This window comes from Microcebus murinus, chromosome 20 (genome assembly GCF_040939455.1).
Source record: "Microcebus murinus isolate Inina chromosome 20, M.murinus_Inina_mat1.0, whole genome shotgun sequence".
Classification (NCBI taxonomy): Eukaryota; Metazoa; Chordata; class Mammalia; order Primates; family Cheirogaleidae; genus Microcebus; species Microcebus murinus.
In genome coordinates, this window is record NC_134123.1 from 8,280,324 (window position 1) to 8,299,909 (window position 19,586).

A 19,586-nucleotide genomic window follows, 5' to 3' on the forward strand; every position below is an offset into this window, starting at 1 on the left:
CTTGACCTCTCAGTGGCAGATGACGTGGTTGACTATTTCATCCTTGAAATGCTCTTCTCTTTTAGCCTCTGCATTAATACACTGTCCTCGTTTTATGCTTGGTCTCATTTGGTGAGCATTCTTCTATGGTTCAGGAAATAGCTTTGCTTCCTTTTCTGTATTTGTACTGTTTTCCTAGGTGATCTCATTCATTTCTAGGCCTGTAAAAACCAGCTCTGTGCTGACAACTCCCACACTGAGTCCCTCTGCCCCACTTCTGAGCTCCAGATGTGTGTATCCAGTTCCCCCATGTTATTTTCACCTGGAGATTTCATAGGTATCTTAGTGAATACAGCTCCAGAACAGAACTCTTCATTTTCCTCCCTGTTTTTCTTACTATTCCTATTTTATTCTAGTTTTCCTTATTTCAAAATATAGGAAATTGGTTATTTGATTATTAAATCCAGAAATCTGGATGGAAGTCATCCTTAATATCTATCCTTTCTTCATTCCTCACATCTAATCTTTTACCTCATCCTTTTGTTCTAGTTTAAAATATGTACTTTATCCTGTCCTTTTGTCTCTGTCTCTACCTTAATCCACACCATCATACTTTTCTCCTAGGTGGTTGTAATAGCATCTAATAGGATTTTCCACATTCACATTTGCCCCTTTCCAATTCCTGTCTGATATAATAATAAAGATTGATTTTATAAAATGTAATTCAAGTTATTTTTCTCCCCTTGAAATCATCCAGAGCACTTACAGTCTATTCCAGGTTCCTCACTGTGAACTCCAAGGCTCTCTGTGGTCCTGTCTCTGCCTTTCTCTTCATCCTTATTACACGTCACTCTCTCTTCAGCTCTTTCGCTCTAGTAAAACTGGCCTTTTTTAAATCCCTAGAATAGGCTGGTCTTTTTTCTCAGTGCCTTTGCTTTTTTGGTCTTTCCTTTTAGGAAGCTATTTCTTAGCTCCTCAGACATCTGGTCCCTCCTTTTCCCAAAAGTCTCTCCTTAAATGCCATCTCCTTAGAGAATCCTACTAATGGATATCCTATTGGTTTGTTTCTGTCCTAGTACTTAACACTATTTGGGATTGCTTTCCTTTTTAATTACTTGATTTGGTGGAAGGCTCTGCTCTGGTATTTGGTAGGTGCTCAGGAAACATATGTTGAATGAAAAGAAATGTACAGAAGTATAAATGATCTGGCCCTACTTATCATATAAACATTAATTATTGAATGAAGATTTAGAAAGAAGATATCTCAAAAATGGTGGGCAGCACAATACTACAAGGACAGGATTATGTCTGACTCCTTCCTTCAGGATCAGCCTAAAGCTAGGAGGGAGCAGATCAGATTAAACTGTATAGGGGCTGAATGTAAAATCCTATGCTTTGGTTAAAAAAAAATAATTATACAGAATCAGGGAATTGGCTTGACACCAGTTCATATGTCAATTCCTAAGAAGCCTGAAGTAGTGGTGGAAAAGCTAATGCAGCCCTAAACTGCATCAGTAAATTCATGTAGTTGTGGATCAGGGGAAGAAATTGTCTTGTATTCCTCTTTTCCAATGACACCAGTGGAATTATTACATCTTTTTAGAACTGCAGTGGAATACCTCATTCATCCATCCATCCATTCATTTACCATGTCCTGAGTACATTCTGGGTGCTAGTATAGTCGTGAACAAAATTGTCATGGCTCTTGTGTTCATGGAACTTCATGTCTAATCCCCAAAGAGAATTGAGTTCTCTTTCAGTGAAAGTACTGATGGAGAAACTAGTTTGTCATTTCATGAGAGGCAGTGCAATCCAGTGGTTAAGCTCTAGAGCCATCCAGTCTCTGGAGCCCAGTGGCTTCAAATTCCAACTCTGATATTTACCATCTGTGTGACTTTGGGCAAGTTGTTAAAATGTCTCTGTGCTTCAGTATTCTCATCTATAAACTGGAGATAATAATACTGTGTTCTTAGTATTAATAGTGTTGTGAGAAATAAATAGGTGGTAAGCAATTAATTAATAAAATTGTGTTTTCTGGAGGGCCAAAGGCTGGAAGAGAGATTGAGGGTAAGAAAAAGTGGTCACAGAGTAAAGACTTGGGGATCAAAGCCCAAACTGTTATTATTTTTTGTTTACATTAAAGATTGCTAATAGTTTGAGCTTGAACTTGAAAATCTTGACTGAAGGTGTGGGATGGCATTTGTTTTATTTAGTTTTCTATTTTAAGCTAGGAAAATATGAATGCTGTTTACACATGTCACCAGATATTTCCTTGCCCTACCCCCAGTGCTTACAAAGAAACACACCTTTGGAAAGAATAAAATTATAACTGTCCATAATGTGTATTTTTGCTTTGGTTTTGTTTTAGTGGCAGCTGAAATACCCTAAACTAATTCTCCGAGAAGCTGGCAGTGTATCCGAGGATCTCCACAAAGAGGTTCAAGAAGCCTTTCTCACGCTGCACAAGCATGGCTGCTTATTTCGGGACCTGGTTAGGATCCAAGGCAAGGATTTGCTCACTCCGGTGTCTCGCATCCTCATTGGTAACCCAGGCTACACCTACAAGTACCTGAACACCAGACTCTTCACGGTACCCTGGCCAGTGAAAGGTTCTAATATAAAATACGGCGAGGCTGAAATAGCTGCTGCTTGTCAGACCTTCCTCAAGCTCAATGACTACCTGCAGATAGAAACCATCCAGGCTTTGGAAGAACTCGCTTCCAAAGAGAAGGCTAATGAGGACGCCGTGCCGGTGTGTATGTCTGCAGATTTCCCCAGGTTTGGCATGGGGTCCTCCCACGACGGACAAGATGAAGTGGACATTAAGAGCAGAGCAGCATACAATGTAACTTTGCTGAATTTCATGGATCCTCAGAAAATGCCATACCTGAAAGAGGAGCCTTATTTTGGCATGGGGAAAATGGCAGTGAGCTGGCATCACGATGAAAATCTGGTGGAAAGGTCAGCGGTGGCAGTGTACAGTTATAGCTGTGAAGGTACAGTCTGCTTTGGGAGAAAAGCAGCCCTGGGTGTACTGTGAGCAGAGATCTTTAGGCTCTGGAGATATACATGCATATACATATGCATGTTTGTGTGTGTGCATGCATGCACATGAGTATGCGTGTGTGTATGTATGTGTCATATGTCCTTTGTAGGCTTGTTTCACCCTTAGGTCTGCAGAATATACCTCTTTCTCATTTAGCTGTGCTATCTGGCTCATTGTCATACTATACTCAGAATATTTTCGTGTGTAAGCACTACTGTCATTTTGTCTTTCCCATGCCCAGGAGAGCAGCATCTTGGCTTCATACAGCCAACTGTCTTTCGCTAAAGCTCAGAGTAGATTGTGCAGTTGCTATAATTAACTTGCTGATAAAGGGCCGGGAAAACAAAAATCTGTCAAATCTTTCCAGGTTCCCACAGGTGCACATTTCCAGTCTTGCCAAAATATTTTATTATGGTTGACATTACTATCTTGATGGGTGTGATTTGTCAAATATGGACTTGTTCTTGGTTTCATATAGTTTTTGCTACTGTTCTTCCTTGCCAGAAGCAGTTGAGGTGGGTTTTGCAAACAGACAGTCCTCTATTTTCAGGAAACTCTCTAGCCCCCTACACAGTTCTATGGTCCCCTCCCCTCCCCTCCCCTCCCCTCCCCTCCCCTCCCCTCCCCTCCCCTCCCCTCCCCTCCCCTCTCTTTTCAACTCATACATTCATCCCTAAGTTCTGCAGTTTTAGACCTCATAGGGTTGTTGTGATAAAATTTTCTTGCGTGGTCTGAAATCTAGTCCCTTTGGAACAGAGACCATAGGCTAGGACCTTTTAGTGGCCTACCCAAATTTTCCTATTTATTCTATTATTCAGTTTCTGTGTGTTTAGGGTCCCCATTGTTTCACAGGATTACAAAAAAGATAGTTGAAAATATCTAGGATAGCATGACCATTGCTGACTTTTCTTTTTTTTCTGAGACAGAGTCTTACTCTGTTAACCCTGGCTAGACTGCAGGGACATCATAATAGTACACTGCAGCCCTATACACCTGGACTTAAAGTGATCCTGCTGCCTCAGCCTCCTGAGTACCTGGGACTACAGGCGTGTGTCACCACACCCAGTTAATTTTTTTATTTTTTGTAGAGGCCAGGACTTGCTTTTGCTCAGGCTGGTTTTGAACTCCTGGCCTTAAGTGATCCTCCTGCCTCAGCCTCTCAAAGTCCTGGGATTACAGGTGTGAGCCACCATGCCCAGCCTATTGCTGACTTTCTTTTGAGTATTATTACTTGACAAAGGAATACAAGACACAGTATCAGCTCTCCTATCTGTTTTATTGAAAGATGTTTGGAAAACCAGTTTGTATGCTGTTGTTCTTTCCGACAACTCTAGTTGTTTAATTGGATTTTCTCATTGTTGTTACTTGTTTTTTGTTTACTAAAATGACTGTTTTAGAAAAGAGATTTAAGAAAAAAAAAATCTCATGTTACTCTTTAAATTTCTTACAATTTCCCAGTCTCAAAAATTTCCTTAGGATAACTAACTTTACCTTGTGTCTTCAGTAAAAAACAAGGAACTAGCTTAGCAGCTGGAAATTTCACCATTTTCTCTGGCATCTCAAATAATGATGCTGACTTAAGAAAATCGCTTGAAGAGATTTGATGCTGTCCTAGTGGAAAGAATCAAGATCCTCTGATCTTTAATAAGGACTTGCTGGGGATTTAAGAACTATCACATCCAAGAACTCTGATGTGCACGAACAATGGAGTTTGTTAGTTTCTTTCTTAAGGAGACAACTCTCCCAAACTGAAGCAGTGGTATGTGATAGCACAAACTGCTACAAAGATGTCTTTGTGCTTCTGCTTACTCTCAGCCCTGCAGGTTAATAGTGCTATTGTCCTCCCTTTGCGTGGGTGATCAGGTAGTTTTTGAAACCTAGAATATCTTTCAGAAAGGAATTTAAATTTCTAATGAATAGTTTCTTTGGTCAGGAGTGGTTTCTTTGTCAGGAGTGGTTAAGACTGATAAAGTATACAAATATAGTAATGTTTATATTTGCAACTATTACCTGGAAGAGGGAACTGCAGAATTTGAATTTGTAAGAGCAGTGTGGGTAATTCTTTTGTTCTTTTAATCCCTGAGATTCCCAGAACTCTATCTATTAATAATAATAATAATAATAGCAATACTGGGAGCTTTCATTTATGGAGCTCCTACTATGTGGCAGGCATTGTTATAAGCATTTTTTATCTGTATTAACTCATTTTATCTTCTTCATAACAACCGAAAGAATGAAGTAGTCATGAAGTACTAATGTTATCCTCATTTTACAGATGAGGAAACTGAGGTATGGAAGGATGATTAACTTGTTCATGGTAATGCTGTGACTAATCAGGAGAGCTAGGATTTGAGTGCAGACATTCTGGCTTCAGAGTCTTAATACCTACGGCTGTGTGTATGATGAGCAGGTATTTCTATCCCAGCAGTGTAGCTGCCTGGGGGATTTGGGTTTTTTAAATGTCTACCTTCTGGAAAGCTTCAAGGAATGTTCTCCTTGCTTTCTCTTGCAGGTCCTGACACCATCCTTTCTCTCTCTAACTTCACTTTTCTCCCCCATATCTTTTGTAGCTTTCTAGCACATACTCTGAGATAATTAGAATGCATTAGATTAGCTTATTCTTTGAAACAGAACCTTTCTCTAGGTCCCTGACTCTGTGTGTGGTTTTGGGTCAGATGGTGTACAAAGCATGTGCCTTGAAACTCCCTGGTGGGCGCATTTCTTCCCTGTGATTTCTTCCCTAGTGACAAGTGATATATGTTTAGTTCTCTGGCCTCCTTATAATCTTGCCAACACTATGGTAAAAGTGGAGTTGAAGAGAGCTGTTTGAAATCATGGTTGGAGTTAGGAAGAGCTTAAGGGGGTCACAGAGAGTGGACACTACAGAGAACTGTATTGTTTTCTGTGTCCTTGAACATGTTTGTTGAGCAATTGCTAAGGGACGTTCAGTTAGCTGTTCTAGACAGTATGGGAACTGCAAAGGTAAATCAAATGGCTCCTTGCCTTGAGAGAGGAGATGAGGTAAGGTGTGCACTTGTGATTATAATCATGAAATGATGAAACATGAGGTCTGGAGGAGACTTTTGAAATCAATTATAGCCTCTCATTTTACAGATGAAAACACTGAGAAGGAAAGTGGCTTGTCCAAGGTCACGTAGTTACTTAGTGACAAGAGTGGGGATATAAATTGGAGAGTATTACTTTCCACTGGAGAGGTTCGCGTAAAAAGCATTGGGAATTCAGATACCAAAGTGATTGCTTCCTGCTGAAATTAAATTCATTTGAAGCTTAAGATCTTTCAGGATTTTGCTCTCAATACCTTTTCCCAGGGAAATTTTCTTGGTAGATTTATAATGAGCCAATCATCCCTCTTTTGGTTTATTTTTATGAGTAGAGGTCATTGAGAAGTAATTTGTATAGGATACGTGTAATTATATACTAAATTCATTGGCTTTCACATGCAGTTCTAGTTAATAGATATCTCCAGTAGGAAGATTGAAATGGTACAATTTTTAATCAGGAATGGCTTCGGGGAACCATATGTAAATAGGAAGAATATTTGATTTTCCTATTGCAGCTTTGCTGGCAATTGCTTGTTACTCCTAGCTATAAAAAATGAATTTTAGCAGGGAAGGCATTAAAAACCCATTGTTTAATATGGTCAAACACCTTGTTCTTTGACTAGAACACCTTCAAAAACATCACTTGGACAGTAATTATTGGTTGCCATTTTTGTTTCTTTGTTTGGAAGGAAACATTTTCTATGCCATTGTCTTTATAGAAAAAGCAATTCTTAAGATTTTTTACCTATTGTCAAATATTGTAGATTCTTGGTATTATTTTCTAGGTCTCCCATGAAGAGCCAAGAAGGCTCACAAAAAGAAGAGAGGCCAGTCCATGTTTCCTGTTCAGTATGTGATAGGTTGGAAAATAGGGGCTTTGCAATAATTTTCTTGGAATTCTAGGATTCGTATTCATGCCTTTGGGAAAAGCTGAATCTCCTTAAGGATGGAAATTTGACCTCATAATTCTTGAATCTCTATTTTAAAATGAGTAGCATTTTTTTCCCTCTTTTTTATTGTGATAAAATATACATAAGATTTACCATTATAACCATTTTTAAGTGTTGAGTTCAGTGGCATTAAATACATTCACATTGTTGTGAAACTATTACTACTGTCCATCTCCAGAACTTTTTCATTATCCCACACAGAAACTCTGTACCCATTAAACAATGCCTCCCCATTTTCCCTTCCTCTATCCCGTGTTAACCACTGTTCTACTTTCTGTCTCTATGTAGTTGAGTACTCTGGGTACCTCATATAAGTGGAGTCATATAGTATTTGTTCTTTTGTGTCTGGATTGTTTCATTTAACATAATGTCCTCAAGGTTCACCATGTTATGGTATATATCAAAATTTTATTCCTTTTAAAGGCTGAATAATTCTGTTGTATGTATATACCACATTTTGTGTATCAGTTCATTCATTGATGGACATTGGGTTGTTTCCATCTTTTGGCTATTGTGAATAATGCTGCAGTCAACATTGGCATACCAATGTCTGCTTGAGTCCTTGCTTTTCAGTTCTTTTGTGTATATACCCAGAAGTGGGATTGCTGGTTCAAGTGATAATTCTATGTTGACTTTTTTGAGGAACTGCCTTATTGCTTTCCATATAACTGGATTATTTTACATTCTCATCAGGAATGCATAAGGGTTCTAATTTATCCAGATCTATGCCAACACTTATATTCTGTTTTTTGATAATAATCCTAATTGGTGTAAAGTGGTGTCTCATTGTGGTTTTGATTTGCATTTCCCTAATTATTAATGATGTTGAGCAACTTTTCATGTCCTCATTAAGAAGTCTATTCAAGGCATTTATCCATTTTGAATTGTTTTTTTCGTCATTGAGTTTTACCAAGTTCTTTAGATATTCTAGATATCAATCCCTTGTCAGATATGTGATTGCAAATATTTTCTCCTAGAATAGCTGAATATTTAATAATGTATTAAAGTGATGACCAAGGGATGAGAGAACAAATTAAAGTGGAAGAGACCTAATTGTCTATGACATTAATTGGGCACTTTAATTCTTTACTATTAAATGACATCGTTTGTGTTGATATTAATTAGCTGTGGGACCTTTAGCAAGTTATTTGAATTCTTTGTGACTCAGTTTTCTCATCTGTGAAATATGGTAAGAACAGTAGGCACCTAGGAATTGTGAGGATTAAATATATATAAAGGGCTAAGAACCTAACAACAGGGTTTAGCACATGGTAAGCATTCAGTAGATGTTAGGAATTTTTAGTTTTTATTAAAATTATATATTCATATATTTTTAAAAAGCCAAATATTTCTATATGTTTGTTAAGAAAAAGCAGTAATTTATACCTTTTCTTTCCATTTTCATAGGGGCAATAATTTCTATTCTTTTCTTTCAGGTAATGCTTTTGGTGTTAATCACATATTGTTTTGCGCATTATCTATTGGCATCCTAATATAGAAGGTGAAGATTTATTTCACTCTCCTTTTGCTCCTTATCTCCCTACACATGCATGTTCTTCTGATTCCCCTATATTTCCATTATAGATGTATTGCCATTTGGTTCTGTTATAGTTATAGTTATCATGTCCTTGAAAATGTTTTCCAGAGCTTGTCATAAATTATGATCAGCTTTCCATTTTTTTTAACTTTTCATTTTTTTCTGGTGTTAACAATGGTCTTTCTTTTTGAGTGTTTGCATAGTTTTCTGTGTAGTTATGACGAATTAAATCCCATGCTCTCTATCAGTTGTCTAAATCTGCAATCCCCAACCCCTGGGCCACAGACCAGTGTTGGTCCATGGCCTGTTACGAACCAGGTTGCACAGCAGGAGGTGAGTGGTGGGCGAGCGAGCGAAGCTCTATCTGTATTTACAGCCGCTCCCCATGGCTCGCCATCTCCCTCACCACCCTGGTGCGTAGAACAGTTATCTTCCATGAAACTAGTCCCTGGTGCCAAAAAGGTTGGGGGCCACTGGTAAATCTCTCAAGAGCTTCAGAACCATCAGATACATTCTGTCACTTTCATTTTCTTGAAGAAATGTCTTCTAGAGTCTTCTCATTTGCTCAATCTGGACTGGTTACCCACCATGCCTGATGCACAGCTATCCCATTTTGTGGTATTTGTTCATTATAATCCTGTGGATTCCCTTTACCTCTGTTCTTTGTTTACTCTTCAGATTACTGTATTCCATGTCTCGCTCTTTCCTGATGGTTTTTTATTTTGCTAGAGCATGTCCCTCAGTGGTTTCTTGAGAAAGGATGCTTAGGAGGTAAATTTACAAGACTTTGAATGTCTTAAATTATCTTTATTCTACGTTGACATGTGTAGATACTTTGGGTATGAAAATCTTGGTAGGAAATGATTCTTTTATTCAGAATCTTGAGGACATTGCCTTATTGTCTTTTATCTTCCAGTGTTCATGCCAAGAATTCTAATTTTTCCTTTAGCTTTTATGTCACTTTTTTGTTGGTTCTTTTTCTAATGTTTTACAATTTCACAGGGATATTTTTCATCTATTACACTGGCATTTTATAGGCATTTCAATCTGGAAATTTATGCCCTTCAATTGTTGGACATTTTCTTGAATTACTTTGTTAATTATTTCTTCCTCTCCAGTTTTCTCTTTTCTCTGGAATTCATAGGATTTGGTTGTTGAACCTTCTGGACTCTTCCTCTAGTTTTCTTATTTATTCTCTTATTTTTAATCTTTGCGTATTTTTAAAAAATCTAATCTCTGGGAGATTTCTTTATCTTCCAACCTGTCTATTTAGTTTTTAAAAAAATTATTGAAATATACATCATAAATTTACAACTTGAAGAATTGCCCTAAAGAATTGTACCAACTCAGAGATCAAGAAATAAAGCATATCAAGATCTTGGAAGTACTTCCTTCCAGTGTCTTCTTCCATCCAATCGGAAACACTGTCCTGACTTCTGAGGCTATAGGTAAATAGTTTTATACATGTTTGAATTAGACTTGTAAGGTCCTTAAAGGCATAATTTGTGTCTTCATCCTTTTTTGTATCTGCATATAGTGTAAAATGAGTATTTGTTGCCCCCAATCAGTAAGTATTTATACTTCTTGAGGAGTTTGTACTATTCAACAACATTGTGGCCTCTTTCCAATAACTCTTTGATTTCCACAACTGCAGTCTCTGTTCAGTATTAGGATTATTTTGCTATCAGACCTAAAGAGGGCTTAATTTAAAAAGGTAAGGAATTGTCTCATTGAATACTAAGGCCAGGGGTCTTACTGGCTTCACGTGGGCCTTGTTTCAACACTAATGGCGTGATCAGTTTCCATTTTCTTCCCCTTCATCTTTTGGCTCTTCTGCCCCCAGCTTTTGTGGCTACTCTCTTTCTTTTTCGTGGGTGTTGGGAAGGAAAGAGACTGGGTGTTGGATGTATACTTTGAACCTTGGATAAGGCTGTATCTGAAAGTAGATGAACAAATAATTGTCCTGTTTTGATTAACCTCCTTTGGTTCTGGTCTTCTATGTTATTTACAAGTCAGAGTTTCCTGTGAGTCTCCACAACTCTCTCTGTACCTTCCTGTTTCCCAGGGAATATTATTAGAAGCTCTGGTTTGGAGAATGTATTGTTTGAAAAGTATCTCTGCTTCCTTTCCTCATTTTATATTTTACTTCAGATAATGTAGTGATTTTGAAGCTTTTGCCAGGGGCCCCCAAAGCAATTTTTCTCTCCTTTTCCTGCTTTCAATTTTTTCTCCCAAGTCCATGAAATGTGATGTAATGAGGTTCTCCTATGTGTGTGAATATTTTTATCTTAAATTTTTTTTTTCCAAATGCTTAATCTGAAAGTTGACAGAGCCAGACATCATGTTGAAAAGCTTTAGATTTTTCCATAAAGAGTTTTCAATATTTCGCCTGAAATCCCCAAAAACTTATAATTAATTTTACAGTTTATCTGTGTCAAGGGACTACATTTGTCCTGTACGGCTTGTTTCGAGGCATCTGAGAGCAGCTTCTTGTTATAGATTCTGAGCTGGGACTGATTAGTTTCCCCCAATCCCCCTTCAGACTTTTCTAAATTCTTGTTCCTTTAGAGCATTTCATCCTTGGTGGCTGAGGAGTTTGTTCTGTGTCAGCAGCAGGCTGACTCCTGTTCCTCACAGCCTACCAAGGAAAGCATTGCTGAGCTGTGGAACGCTGGCAGGGAGGCTTCTCAGCTTGGCTGACCTTTCTTTCTTAGGGACGCAGTCCTTCTATGGTGTTCCCAAATGTTCTCTGGCTTGTACGGTACCCATTTGCTATGACTTTGGGAACGGGAACGTATCTAGAAAAAGTATGCTAAGTGTGCACATAAAAGCTTGTACCCTCCAGAGATTATTCTGAAAACAGATCTTCAGTGTATGTCACTGCCCTCAGTATAAAGCTAGATTCTATACTATGGTTCACAAAACCCTGGTCCTGGTCTCTGCCCACGTCTCCAACCTCTTCTCTTGTAAGTCCATGTCATTCACATGGCCCTCTTGTAACCCAGAAGTGATTGTGGTCTTACACACGCACCATGTCGTTTCCCTGCTAGAATGTGTCTTCCCAACCTCATGCCCTCCCCTTTCACTTTCTGTCTCCCTCCATTTTTAAAGTTGGATTCCCCATCCAGACATCGGAATGTGATAGATCATCATTGGACAGATAAGGCATCATTAGGCTTCATATACCAGCTGACCGTCTACAACTTCTGGGTTTCTCTTGCCTCAGGATCTGTAATGTGTGGTGATGATGAATATTTACATAGGAGGGAAATTCACAACATACGATGTTATTAAATATGGTACAAAAGTTTTTACAATATATTTTATTTGATCAGCACTGTAGTATCTACTGTCATTCTCTGGCTTTTATCTTTGTTTCCTATATAGCAGCGGTTGTACATGGCTTTAAAAATGTAAACAAAATGTTTGCCATTTATCCTTTATTAAATGAAATTGATTTTTTCTCAAAAACTAGTTAACATAAGACAACAAATTGGTTAGTTTAGGGGGGATGTTTTGGGCATTTTAAACTTAAGTCTTTTGTGTTTTGTCACATCTTTTACTTTTTTAACAGTTTGGTTAGTGGGAGCTGGGAATGTACTGAACACACTGAGACACTTAAAATCCTTTCAGTTTTACTTAGGCTTAAAGGCAAGTAGGAACCTGTTGCCTCTGCTTGTTTCCAAAATAACACAGGGGAAGAGTAATCAGTTGCAGTTGCTATAGATAATTACAAGTTGATTTCATTGAGAAAATAAGAACCCTATACTTAAGCAATAAAAAAATTTATCAGACATGCAACTTTCCTCCTCCCTACCCAGCCCAGTGGAGGGAAAATCCCTCACCAAAACATCATTTTAATGAGCACATTTCAAAGGTGCTAGATTTATGGGAGGCATCAGGAAGCACTGATTGCAATTGCTGTCTCTGATTGTCATTCAGGACTTTATTGGTGCCAGATTGAGAAGAGTACCAAGATGGAAGTGGGGAAAGTAGTCAACTAGCCTTTTAGCCTATAAAGATTACCATTTGTTGGACTGTCCACAGGCTATGGCATTAAAACTGCCTGAAAGCCATTGCCTTTGAGATTTAAAAATCTTTTCTTTTTGTAGTTACGGTATAATTGATTTGACCAGAGAGGGACATACGAAAAACCCTCTTAAATTATTTCTATTGTTTTTTCTTGTGGTATTTGCTATCTCTGTTATCATTCGGGTTCCCTGGAATGAAGCAGCCCGCAGCTTTGGGTTATCACAAATATAAACATAACAGTTGTTCTGTCAATATTCTTTTGCTAAATTGACCTAAATATCAACTAACTTAGTATCAATTACTTTATTATGTCATATGCTATCACTAGTCATGTCACACTGTTAGGTATTCATCACATTCCATCATTATTATTTTATGCGTCTTAGCTTCTTAACTAATATGTGCAGTAGACCTCAAATCACAAATATCAAGACTTGAGAACAGGGGCTGGCAAACATTTTCTGTAAAGAGCCAGATGATATTTTTGGCTTTGTGGGTTTCACAGTCTGTATCCTAGCTGCTCGACCTCAGTGTTAGTGTGAAAGCGGCCATTTATGTAAATGATCAGGCATGACTGTGTTCTAGTTAAACTTTATTTTATAAAAGCAGGTCATGAGCCTGATTTGCCTGTGGGCTCTATGGACCAGCTACAGAGCAAAGTCCACAGACTTTGCTGTAGGGTCCAGGCAGGTGCCACAAAAAAGTAAAGTGAGGTGGTTAACTGGCGACGGTGACTAGTAGAGACCACATACCTCATCTGAAAGGGGCAGGCAGCTCCTTCTTACCTATAGCCACTTGTGACTGCTCAGTGATACCAGATCTTGTAATTCAAGAGTAGCTGGGAATTTGGACTTTTGTGCAAAGTACTTTTATCACTTGGCAACTACGTTAGATCTGTTAAGGAAATATAGTGCAGGTCAAGCTGTACACTTTTGTAAATTCTTTTCCACCAGCTCTAGTTTAGCAAATTCTGGTATTTACAAGTGTAACAATGTGCAATGTATGTATAAGAACTGCCTGAAGAATGCCATCAGACATGGATAGCAACCATTCTATCCAGTGCAGGGGCTGTCACTAACCATTCTAGTGTCCACAGCAGACATCAGTAATTGATCATGCCACTCTTTCTCAGTGAACTTGGAGAAAGTTTCAGAATTCTTCACTAGGGCTCAAAAAAGCCACAAATCAGATGTATTGCTTGATATGTATTTATCCCTGTTCCATAGGATTTTTTTTTTTCAATTAGTTTTGGGATTAACCAAGGAAATAGCTTTGGACTTTTTATTCAATGAAGTTATTTTTAAAGAAGTCTAATTAAAAGATGCTCTTAACTAAAAAGTACTTGAGGAAACATGTATTAGAAGAGTTAGTATGAAAAAAGGGAAGATTATATTAATATAGCAGTATGAGATTTTAAATTCAAACTTAGAGAATTAAACAATATCCAAAGTAGGATTTTAAAATCTAAATTATAGTCTATTAGTTTTTTCCTTTAAAAATATATTAGATAGTTCCATATCAGTACATACTCATATTATTGTTAGTGGCTACATATTATTTTATTGTCTATACATGTCAAAATTTATTTAACCAGAAACCTATTTATGAACATTTGAGTTATTATAAAATCTCTTACTCTTGTAAATGATACTGCAATAAATCTACTTACTCAACAGTCATTTTGCAACCCCTGCAAGTAAGAATTTTAGTGTGTATTCTTAAAGGTGGAATTCCTATAAGGGTCAAAGGGTATGTGCATTTGTAATTTTGATAGTATTTTCAAATTGTCCTCTACAGAGAGTATGAGTATGTCATTTTGCTACACTCTTACCAACAATGTATTTTTTCAGACTTTTTGATCTTTTCTGGTTTGATAGTGAAAAATCTCTCTTGTGGCTTTAATTTGTATTTTATGTGAATAAGTTGGAACATCTTTTTGTGTTTTTACAAGCTAGTTTTATTTCCTTTATGGGTTTTAAAATTAGTCTGTTGATCTTTATCTTATTGATGTGTAGGAGCTCTTTATATATTAAGAAAAACATTCCTTGACAATTCTTGCTTGTTTATACCTCCATATGTATTTGTATTATAGAATCAGCTTTTATAGTTGCCAGCCACACTCATCTAGAAAACAATCCAGTTGGTCTTTTTATTCTGACATTTCCATAACATCTGTTTAAACTTTCTTTTGTCCCCTTCAGTGGCTTTTAAAAATTTTTCTTCATACAGACAATGCATATAAAATTTTAGTGGATATTTCTATAAATGGGGTATTTGTTTTTATAAGTTGTTAATTACTGTAATTTAATTCTGAGCCTATCATAGCATTTTCTTAATTTGCCTATTGCTTGAGATGTATTTTCCTCATTATTTGCAGATAAATAATCATATGCAAATTTTGTTTTTCTTATTTAAAAATTTTCGTATCTCTTATTTTGTCTTATTAAGAGTGCTCTGTTATACAATTCCGGAGGGCATCATTGTGTTGGCCATTCCTTCCAGAATAATAATGAATCATTATGGTGAAAAAGGACATCTTTTTCTAATTGTTAACTTTGTGAATGTTTCCAGTGTTTTTCTATTAAAATATTATGCTGGCTTTGGGGTTGAGACAGATCTATATGTTACCATGTTAAGGAAATAGCCAGGTATTCCTATTTTATTGAGGTTTCTATCATGAAAGGATGTTGTATTTTATCAAATATTTTAGTGTCACCAGAGTGGTGACTCATGATTTTTTTTGTTTTGTTTCGATTTTTGAATATGACGAATTTTAAGTATAAGTTGAGCCATCTTTGTATTCCTAGAATAAATTCTACTCAGTCATGGAATGTTATTCTTTTATTAATAATATGCTGCCAATTTGGATTCTATTTCCTTATATTTAGGAATTTTGTGTTGATTGTCAGATAGGAGATTGGTTTATGAGTTTATGCATTTTCTTTTTGGGTTTTGATACATATTGTTCTATTCATGAAAAGAATTTGGAAATTTATTTTTCTGTGCTTTTAAGAAATTTAGAATGGGCATGGTGGCTCACACCTGTAATCCTAGCACTCTGGGAGGCCAAGTTGGGAGGATTGCTTGATACCAGGATTTAGAGGCCAGCCTGAGCAAGAGTGAGACAGAATCTCTACAAAAAATAGAAAAAATTAGCCGGACGTGGTGGCATGTGCCTGTAGTCCCAGCTACTGAAGAGGCTGAGGGAAGAGAATCGCTTGAGCTCAGGAGTTTGAGGTTGCAGTGAGCTATGATGATGCCACTGCACTCTAGCCTGGCCGACAGAGTTAGACTCTGTCTTAAACAACAATAACAACAAAACAATTTAAAGTGTATTAAAATTATTTATTGCCTTAGTAGAATTTTCCTTAGAAACTCTCTGAGCCTATATTTTCCTGAGAGAGTTCTTTGATAACTTCTCTATACCTTCTATGGTTTGTTTAGCTTTTCTACCTCTTCTTGGATCAATTTTTGTAATTAATACATCCCTAAAACACTATGTGTTTAGTTTATATTTTCTGATTTATTTGCTTGGAAAGGAAAAAATAATCTTCTTTTATCTTCCTTGGTATCAGTGGTTATTTCCTCATCATTTTACTTAAGGATTCTTGATGAAAAAATAAGTGACACATTGAAAATATCCTAGAATGTATTTTTAAAATGACATAAAAGAGAATATACTTCACTTAGCATCCATATTTTATTAAAATATAAATTATTTTTAAAATAATTACTATAAAACCTAGAAGTTTAGATTAAACATTTCCTTTCTGACCACTTTCTTCTCTTTTGACAGGCCCTGAGGAGGAGAGTGACGATGACTCTCATCTCGAAGGCAGAGACCCAGATACTTGGCATGTTGGTTTCAAGATCTCTTGGGACATAGAGACACCTGGTTTGGCAATACCCCTTCACCAAGGAGACTGCTATTTTATGCTTGGTAATCTTAGACTTAGGAGAATCAAAATTATATTGATGCTCTAATGTCTAAATTTTAAATTATTGACATATTTTGAATATGTCTTTTGAAATAAACTTTTTGAGTATTTTATATTAACAATAAAACTTCTTTATAAGAACATGTAACTATTTTTTTTTTGAGATACTGCTAAATTTTTTCAAGTTGCTTTTCATTTTATTCTAAGTATTTATGGAGTTCCCCAAACGTGCTAAACAATTTTTTAGGATTCTTCATCAGAGCCATTAAATCATCCAACTCAACTTCTCAGTGTAACTTTTTAAAATATTTCACTGTCTGTATAAGTTTTAATAGTGAGAGAATTTTTTCTCGTTTTGAATTTAGTTTATTCTCAGGAACAGCTGACTTGACAACCAGACCTTTCTCTCCTTTTGTCATTTGGTTCTGTGGGAAGCAGTATTTCAGCTGTGCTTAGGCTAACCGAAGCTGTGGTGTTTGTGGGGCTTTGTTTTTTGCTTCTTTGCTGTAAGCTTTTAATTTTGTTTTTGGACTTTCTACTTGTTTTCCCATGCTCAGTGTGCAAACAGTGTCCTTTTTTATTCACAGACCTTCTCAGGGTTTAGTCTCTACTTGGCTCTAGCTACTGATTATTCAGGGTTTATCTCACTCCTATCTGTCTAGGGAAATCTACTCATATGTTGGTTTTGGTGCCAGGAAGAATCAGGGCTGAAGCCCAGAATTTATGATAAGAATTAATTCCCAGTTAATTGAGTATTTGTGGAGAGTCCACTATGTTCCAGGTACCATGTAAGGTTCTGGGAGAGATATTAGAGGTGGATAGATCTTCGTTCTTGCCTTTTAGGAATCAGAGTATGGAATAACTCCACTACTTGTGCAATTATTTATGTGCCATTTCTCTCTAAATAAAGTAACTTTTTTATCTTTCACCGAAATGAATTTATTTTAAAAGGGGACTTTGTATCACTATCTTAAATGGGAAACCAATATGATGAGGTATAATTAGGAGGGTTTTATAAATATAAATCTAGAGAAACTAAAACAGTATTTAGTGTCTGCTACTTTTGTTTGCTGGATATCCTGAGCTGGGTCCTGTTCTGTCTTTGTTAAAAAGGAGGATTGGTAACTGCCAGAAAGGTGTTCACTGCGTAGTGGTACCAACCTGAGTCTTTCTCCTCAGTGTGTGCAAGAGAATTGCAAGATTATTACATAGGGGCTCTTTCTCACAGTGTGATTCAGTGATACTTAATGCTGTGTCCCTTTACCTCTTAAATTCTTCTCATGGGGCGATTCCTGCCATTTGCTGAGCACTAATAATCTAAGCAAGCCCCTAACCTCTTGCCTTTCATTTCACATGTTGCTTTGTAGTTTACACATTAATTTCACATAAGCAATCTCAACCTGTAAGTGACTTTGTGAGGGAGATGGCAGAGATTGTTCTTTTTCTAAGTGATTTTTCCTAAGGTCACTTAGTATGAGGCAGAACAGGGACCAGAATGGGTTGTAGGCTTCATATATGGTTTTCTCCCACTCTAAATAGGACCGTTTTGACTTGATCCCAGTATACTGAAATCTCTATGTGGGAATGTTGTAAGGTCGTCTCTTCCCCTCTGTCTCCTCTGCCTGACATCAGGAACTAAGTTTTCTTTCTCGCTCTGCTTCTTTCTTCTTTTCTTTCCTTCTTTCCCTTCTTTGTTTTCTCTCTCTTTCTTTCTCTGTCTCTCTTCTTTCTTTCTCTCTTTTCTGCTTTCTTTCTTTCCTATGTATAATAGTTGTATATATTTTGGGGATACATGTGATATTTTGATTTGAATGATCAAATCTGGGCAATTGGGATATCCATCACCTCAAACATTTATCTTTTGTGTGTGTGTGGAATATTATAATTCTCCTTTTCTAACTATTTTGAAATATACAATAAATTATTGTTACAGAAACTAAGTTTCTGTCCTGCAGTCCCTACGCCTTTGTTGAGTGTCGTTTATAGGTAAACGGATTATTAATTCATTTTTTTCTGTGCCACTCAAATGTGAATATTTGTTTGAGTCTGAATAGATATTAATTTTAGCCAATAAATCACTTTTCTTTGGATACTTTGAAGGTTCAGGAGTTTCTATTAGCAACTTGCTTCTTTAAAAGAAATGACAGCCAGATGGTATCTTAAAATGGCTTTATTAATTTTTTTCTGTATATGAACATAGTAAATATGCATTTTAAAAGTTCAGCTATATTCCATATATTTAATAACATCTTATGTGCTCTTTTCTGATTAAAAAAGCAATATGTGCTCATCGCAGAGAAAAGAAACTCTGAAAAGTATAAAATGAAAGAATATAAAAATCAGGTTCATGCCTGAGTTAGTGTATTCCTTTTCAGTCTTTTTCTAGACATAGATGTGTCTGGAATTGTAGTAGTAATATGAATAAAAATAAGTCAAGCTTTCTTTGAATCTTCTCAACAACCCTGAGAAGCAAATATTAGCTGTATTACAGAAGAAGACATTGAGGTTACATTTATGTAGGTAGTTAACCGTGGTTACACAGGTAGTAAGAAGCGTGGATTGTATCTTGCCATTTTATCCTACTTGGGACCTGACACCCCATGTGTGTCCACCCCTGCTCCCCCAGCACTGATGCCCTCCTCACCCTACTCAAGTGCTGAGCCCTGCTCTGGGCTTTTTTGCCCTTTCTTCAACCCAGCATGATGCCTCTGCCTCACCTAATGGCTTTAGGACTAAATTGTTCAGGAAGAGAAGAAAAGGAGGAGATGATCATGTTCTGTTTGTTACCTTCTTTTCCATTTTTTTTAAAGTTATGTTTTTTTTAAATGGATTCGTGATGAAAACATTAAATAATTACATTCATTTAATTTACATGTTATAATGAATATAAATTTTTAAATACACATTGGGTCCCTTCAGCTATTATATGTGATAAACTGAAGAAATTAGTGTTACTGTTTTATAGCAGTTGTTGTCCATGTTATAAAATCTCCTGATTTCCTACCTTCAGATATAGGTGAAATAGTTGGTACCCTGCTGACC

The 19,586-nt window shown here is 36.7% G+C and overlaps 1 protein-coding gene across 2 annotated transcripts in view; it reads left to right on the forward strand.

The window, feature by feature from the left end:
- Positions 1–19,586, forward strand: part of FTO (FTO alpha-ketoglutarate dependent dioxygenase) — a 365,665-nt gene that overhangs the window by 100,245 nt on the left and 245,834 nt on the right. For both annotated transcript variants that reach the window (XM_012772616.2, XM_075995647.1), the window contains exons 3-4: positions 2,348–2,975; positions 16,403–16,546. In XM_012772616.2, coding sequence (XP_012628070.1) covers positions 2,348–2,975; positions 16,403–16,546 — 772 coding nt within the window. The remainder of the gene's footprint in view (positions 1–2,347; positions 2,976–16,402; positions 16,547–19,586) is intronic.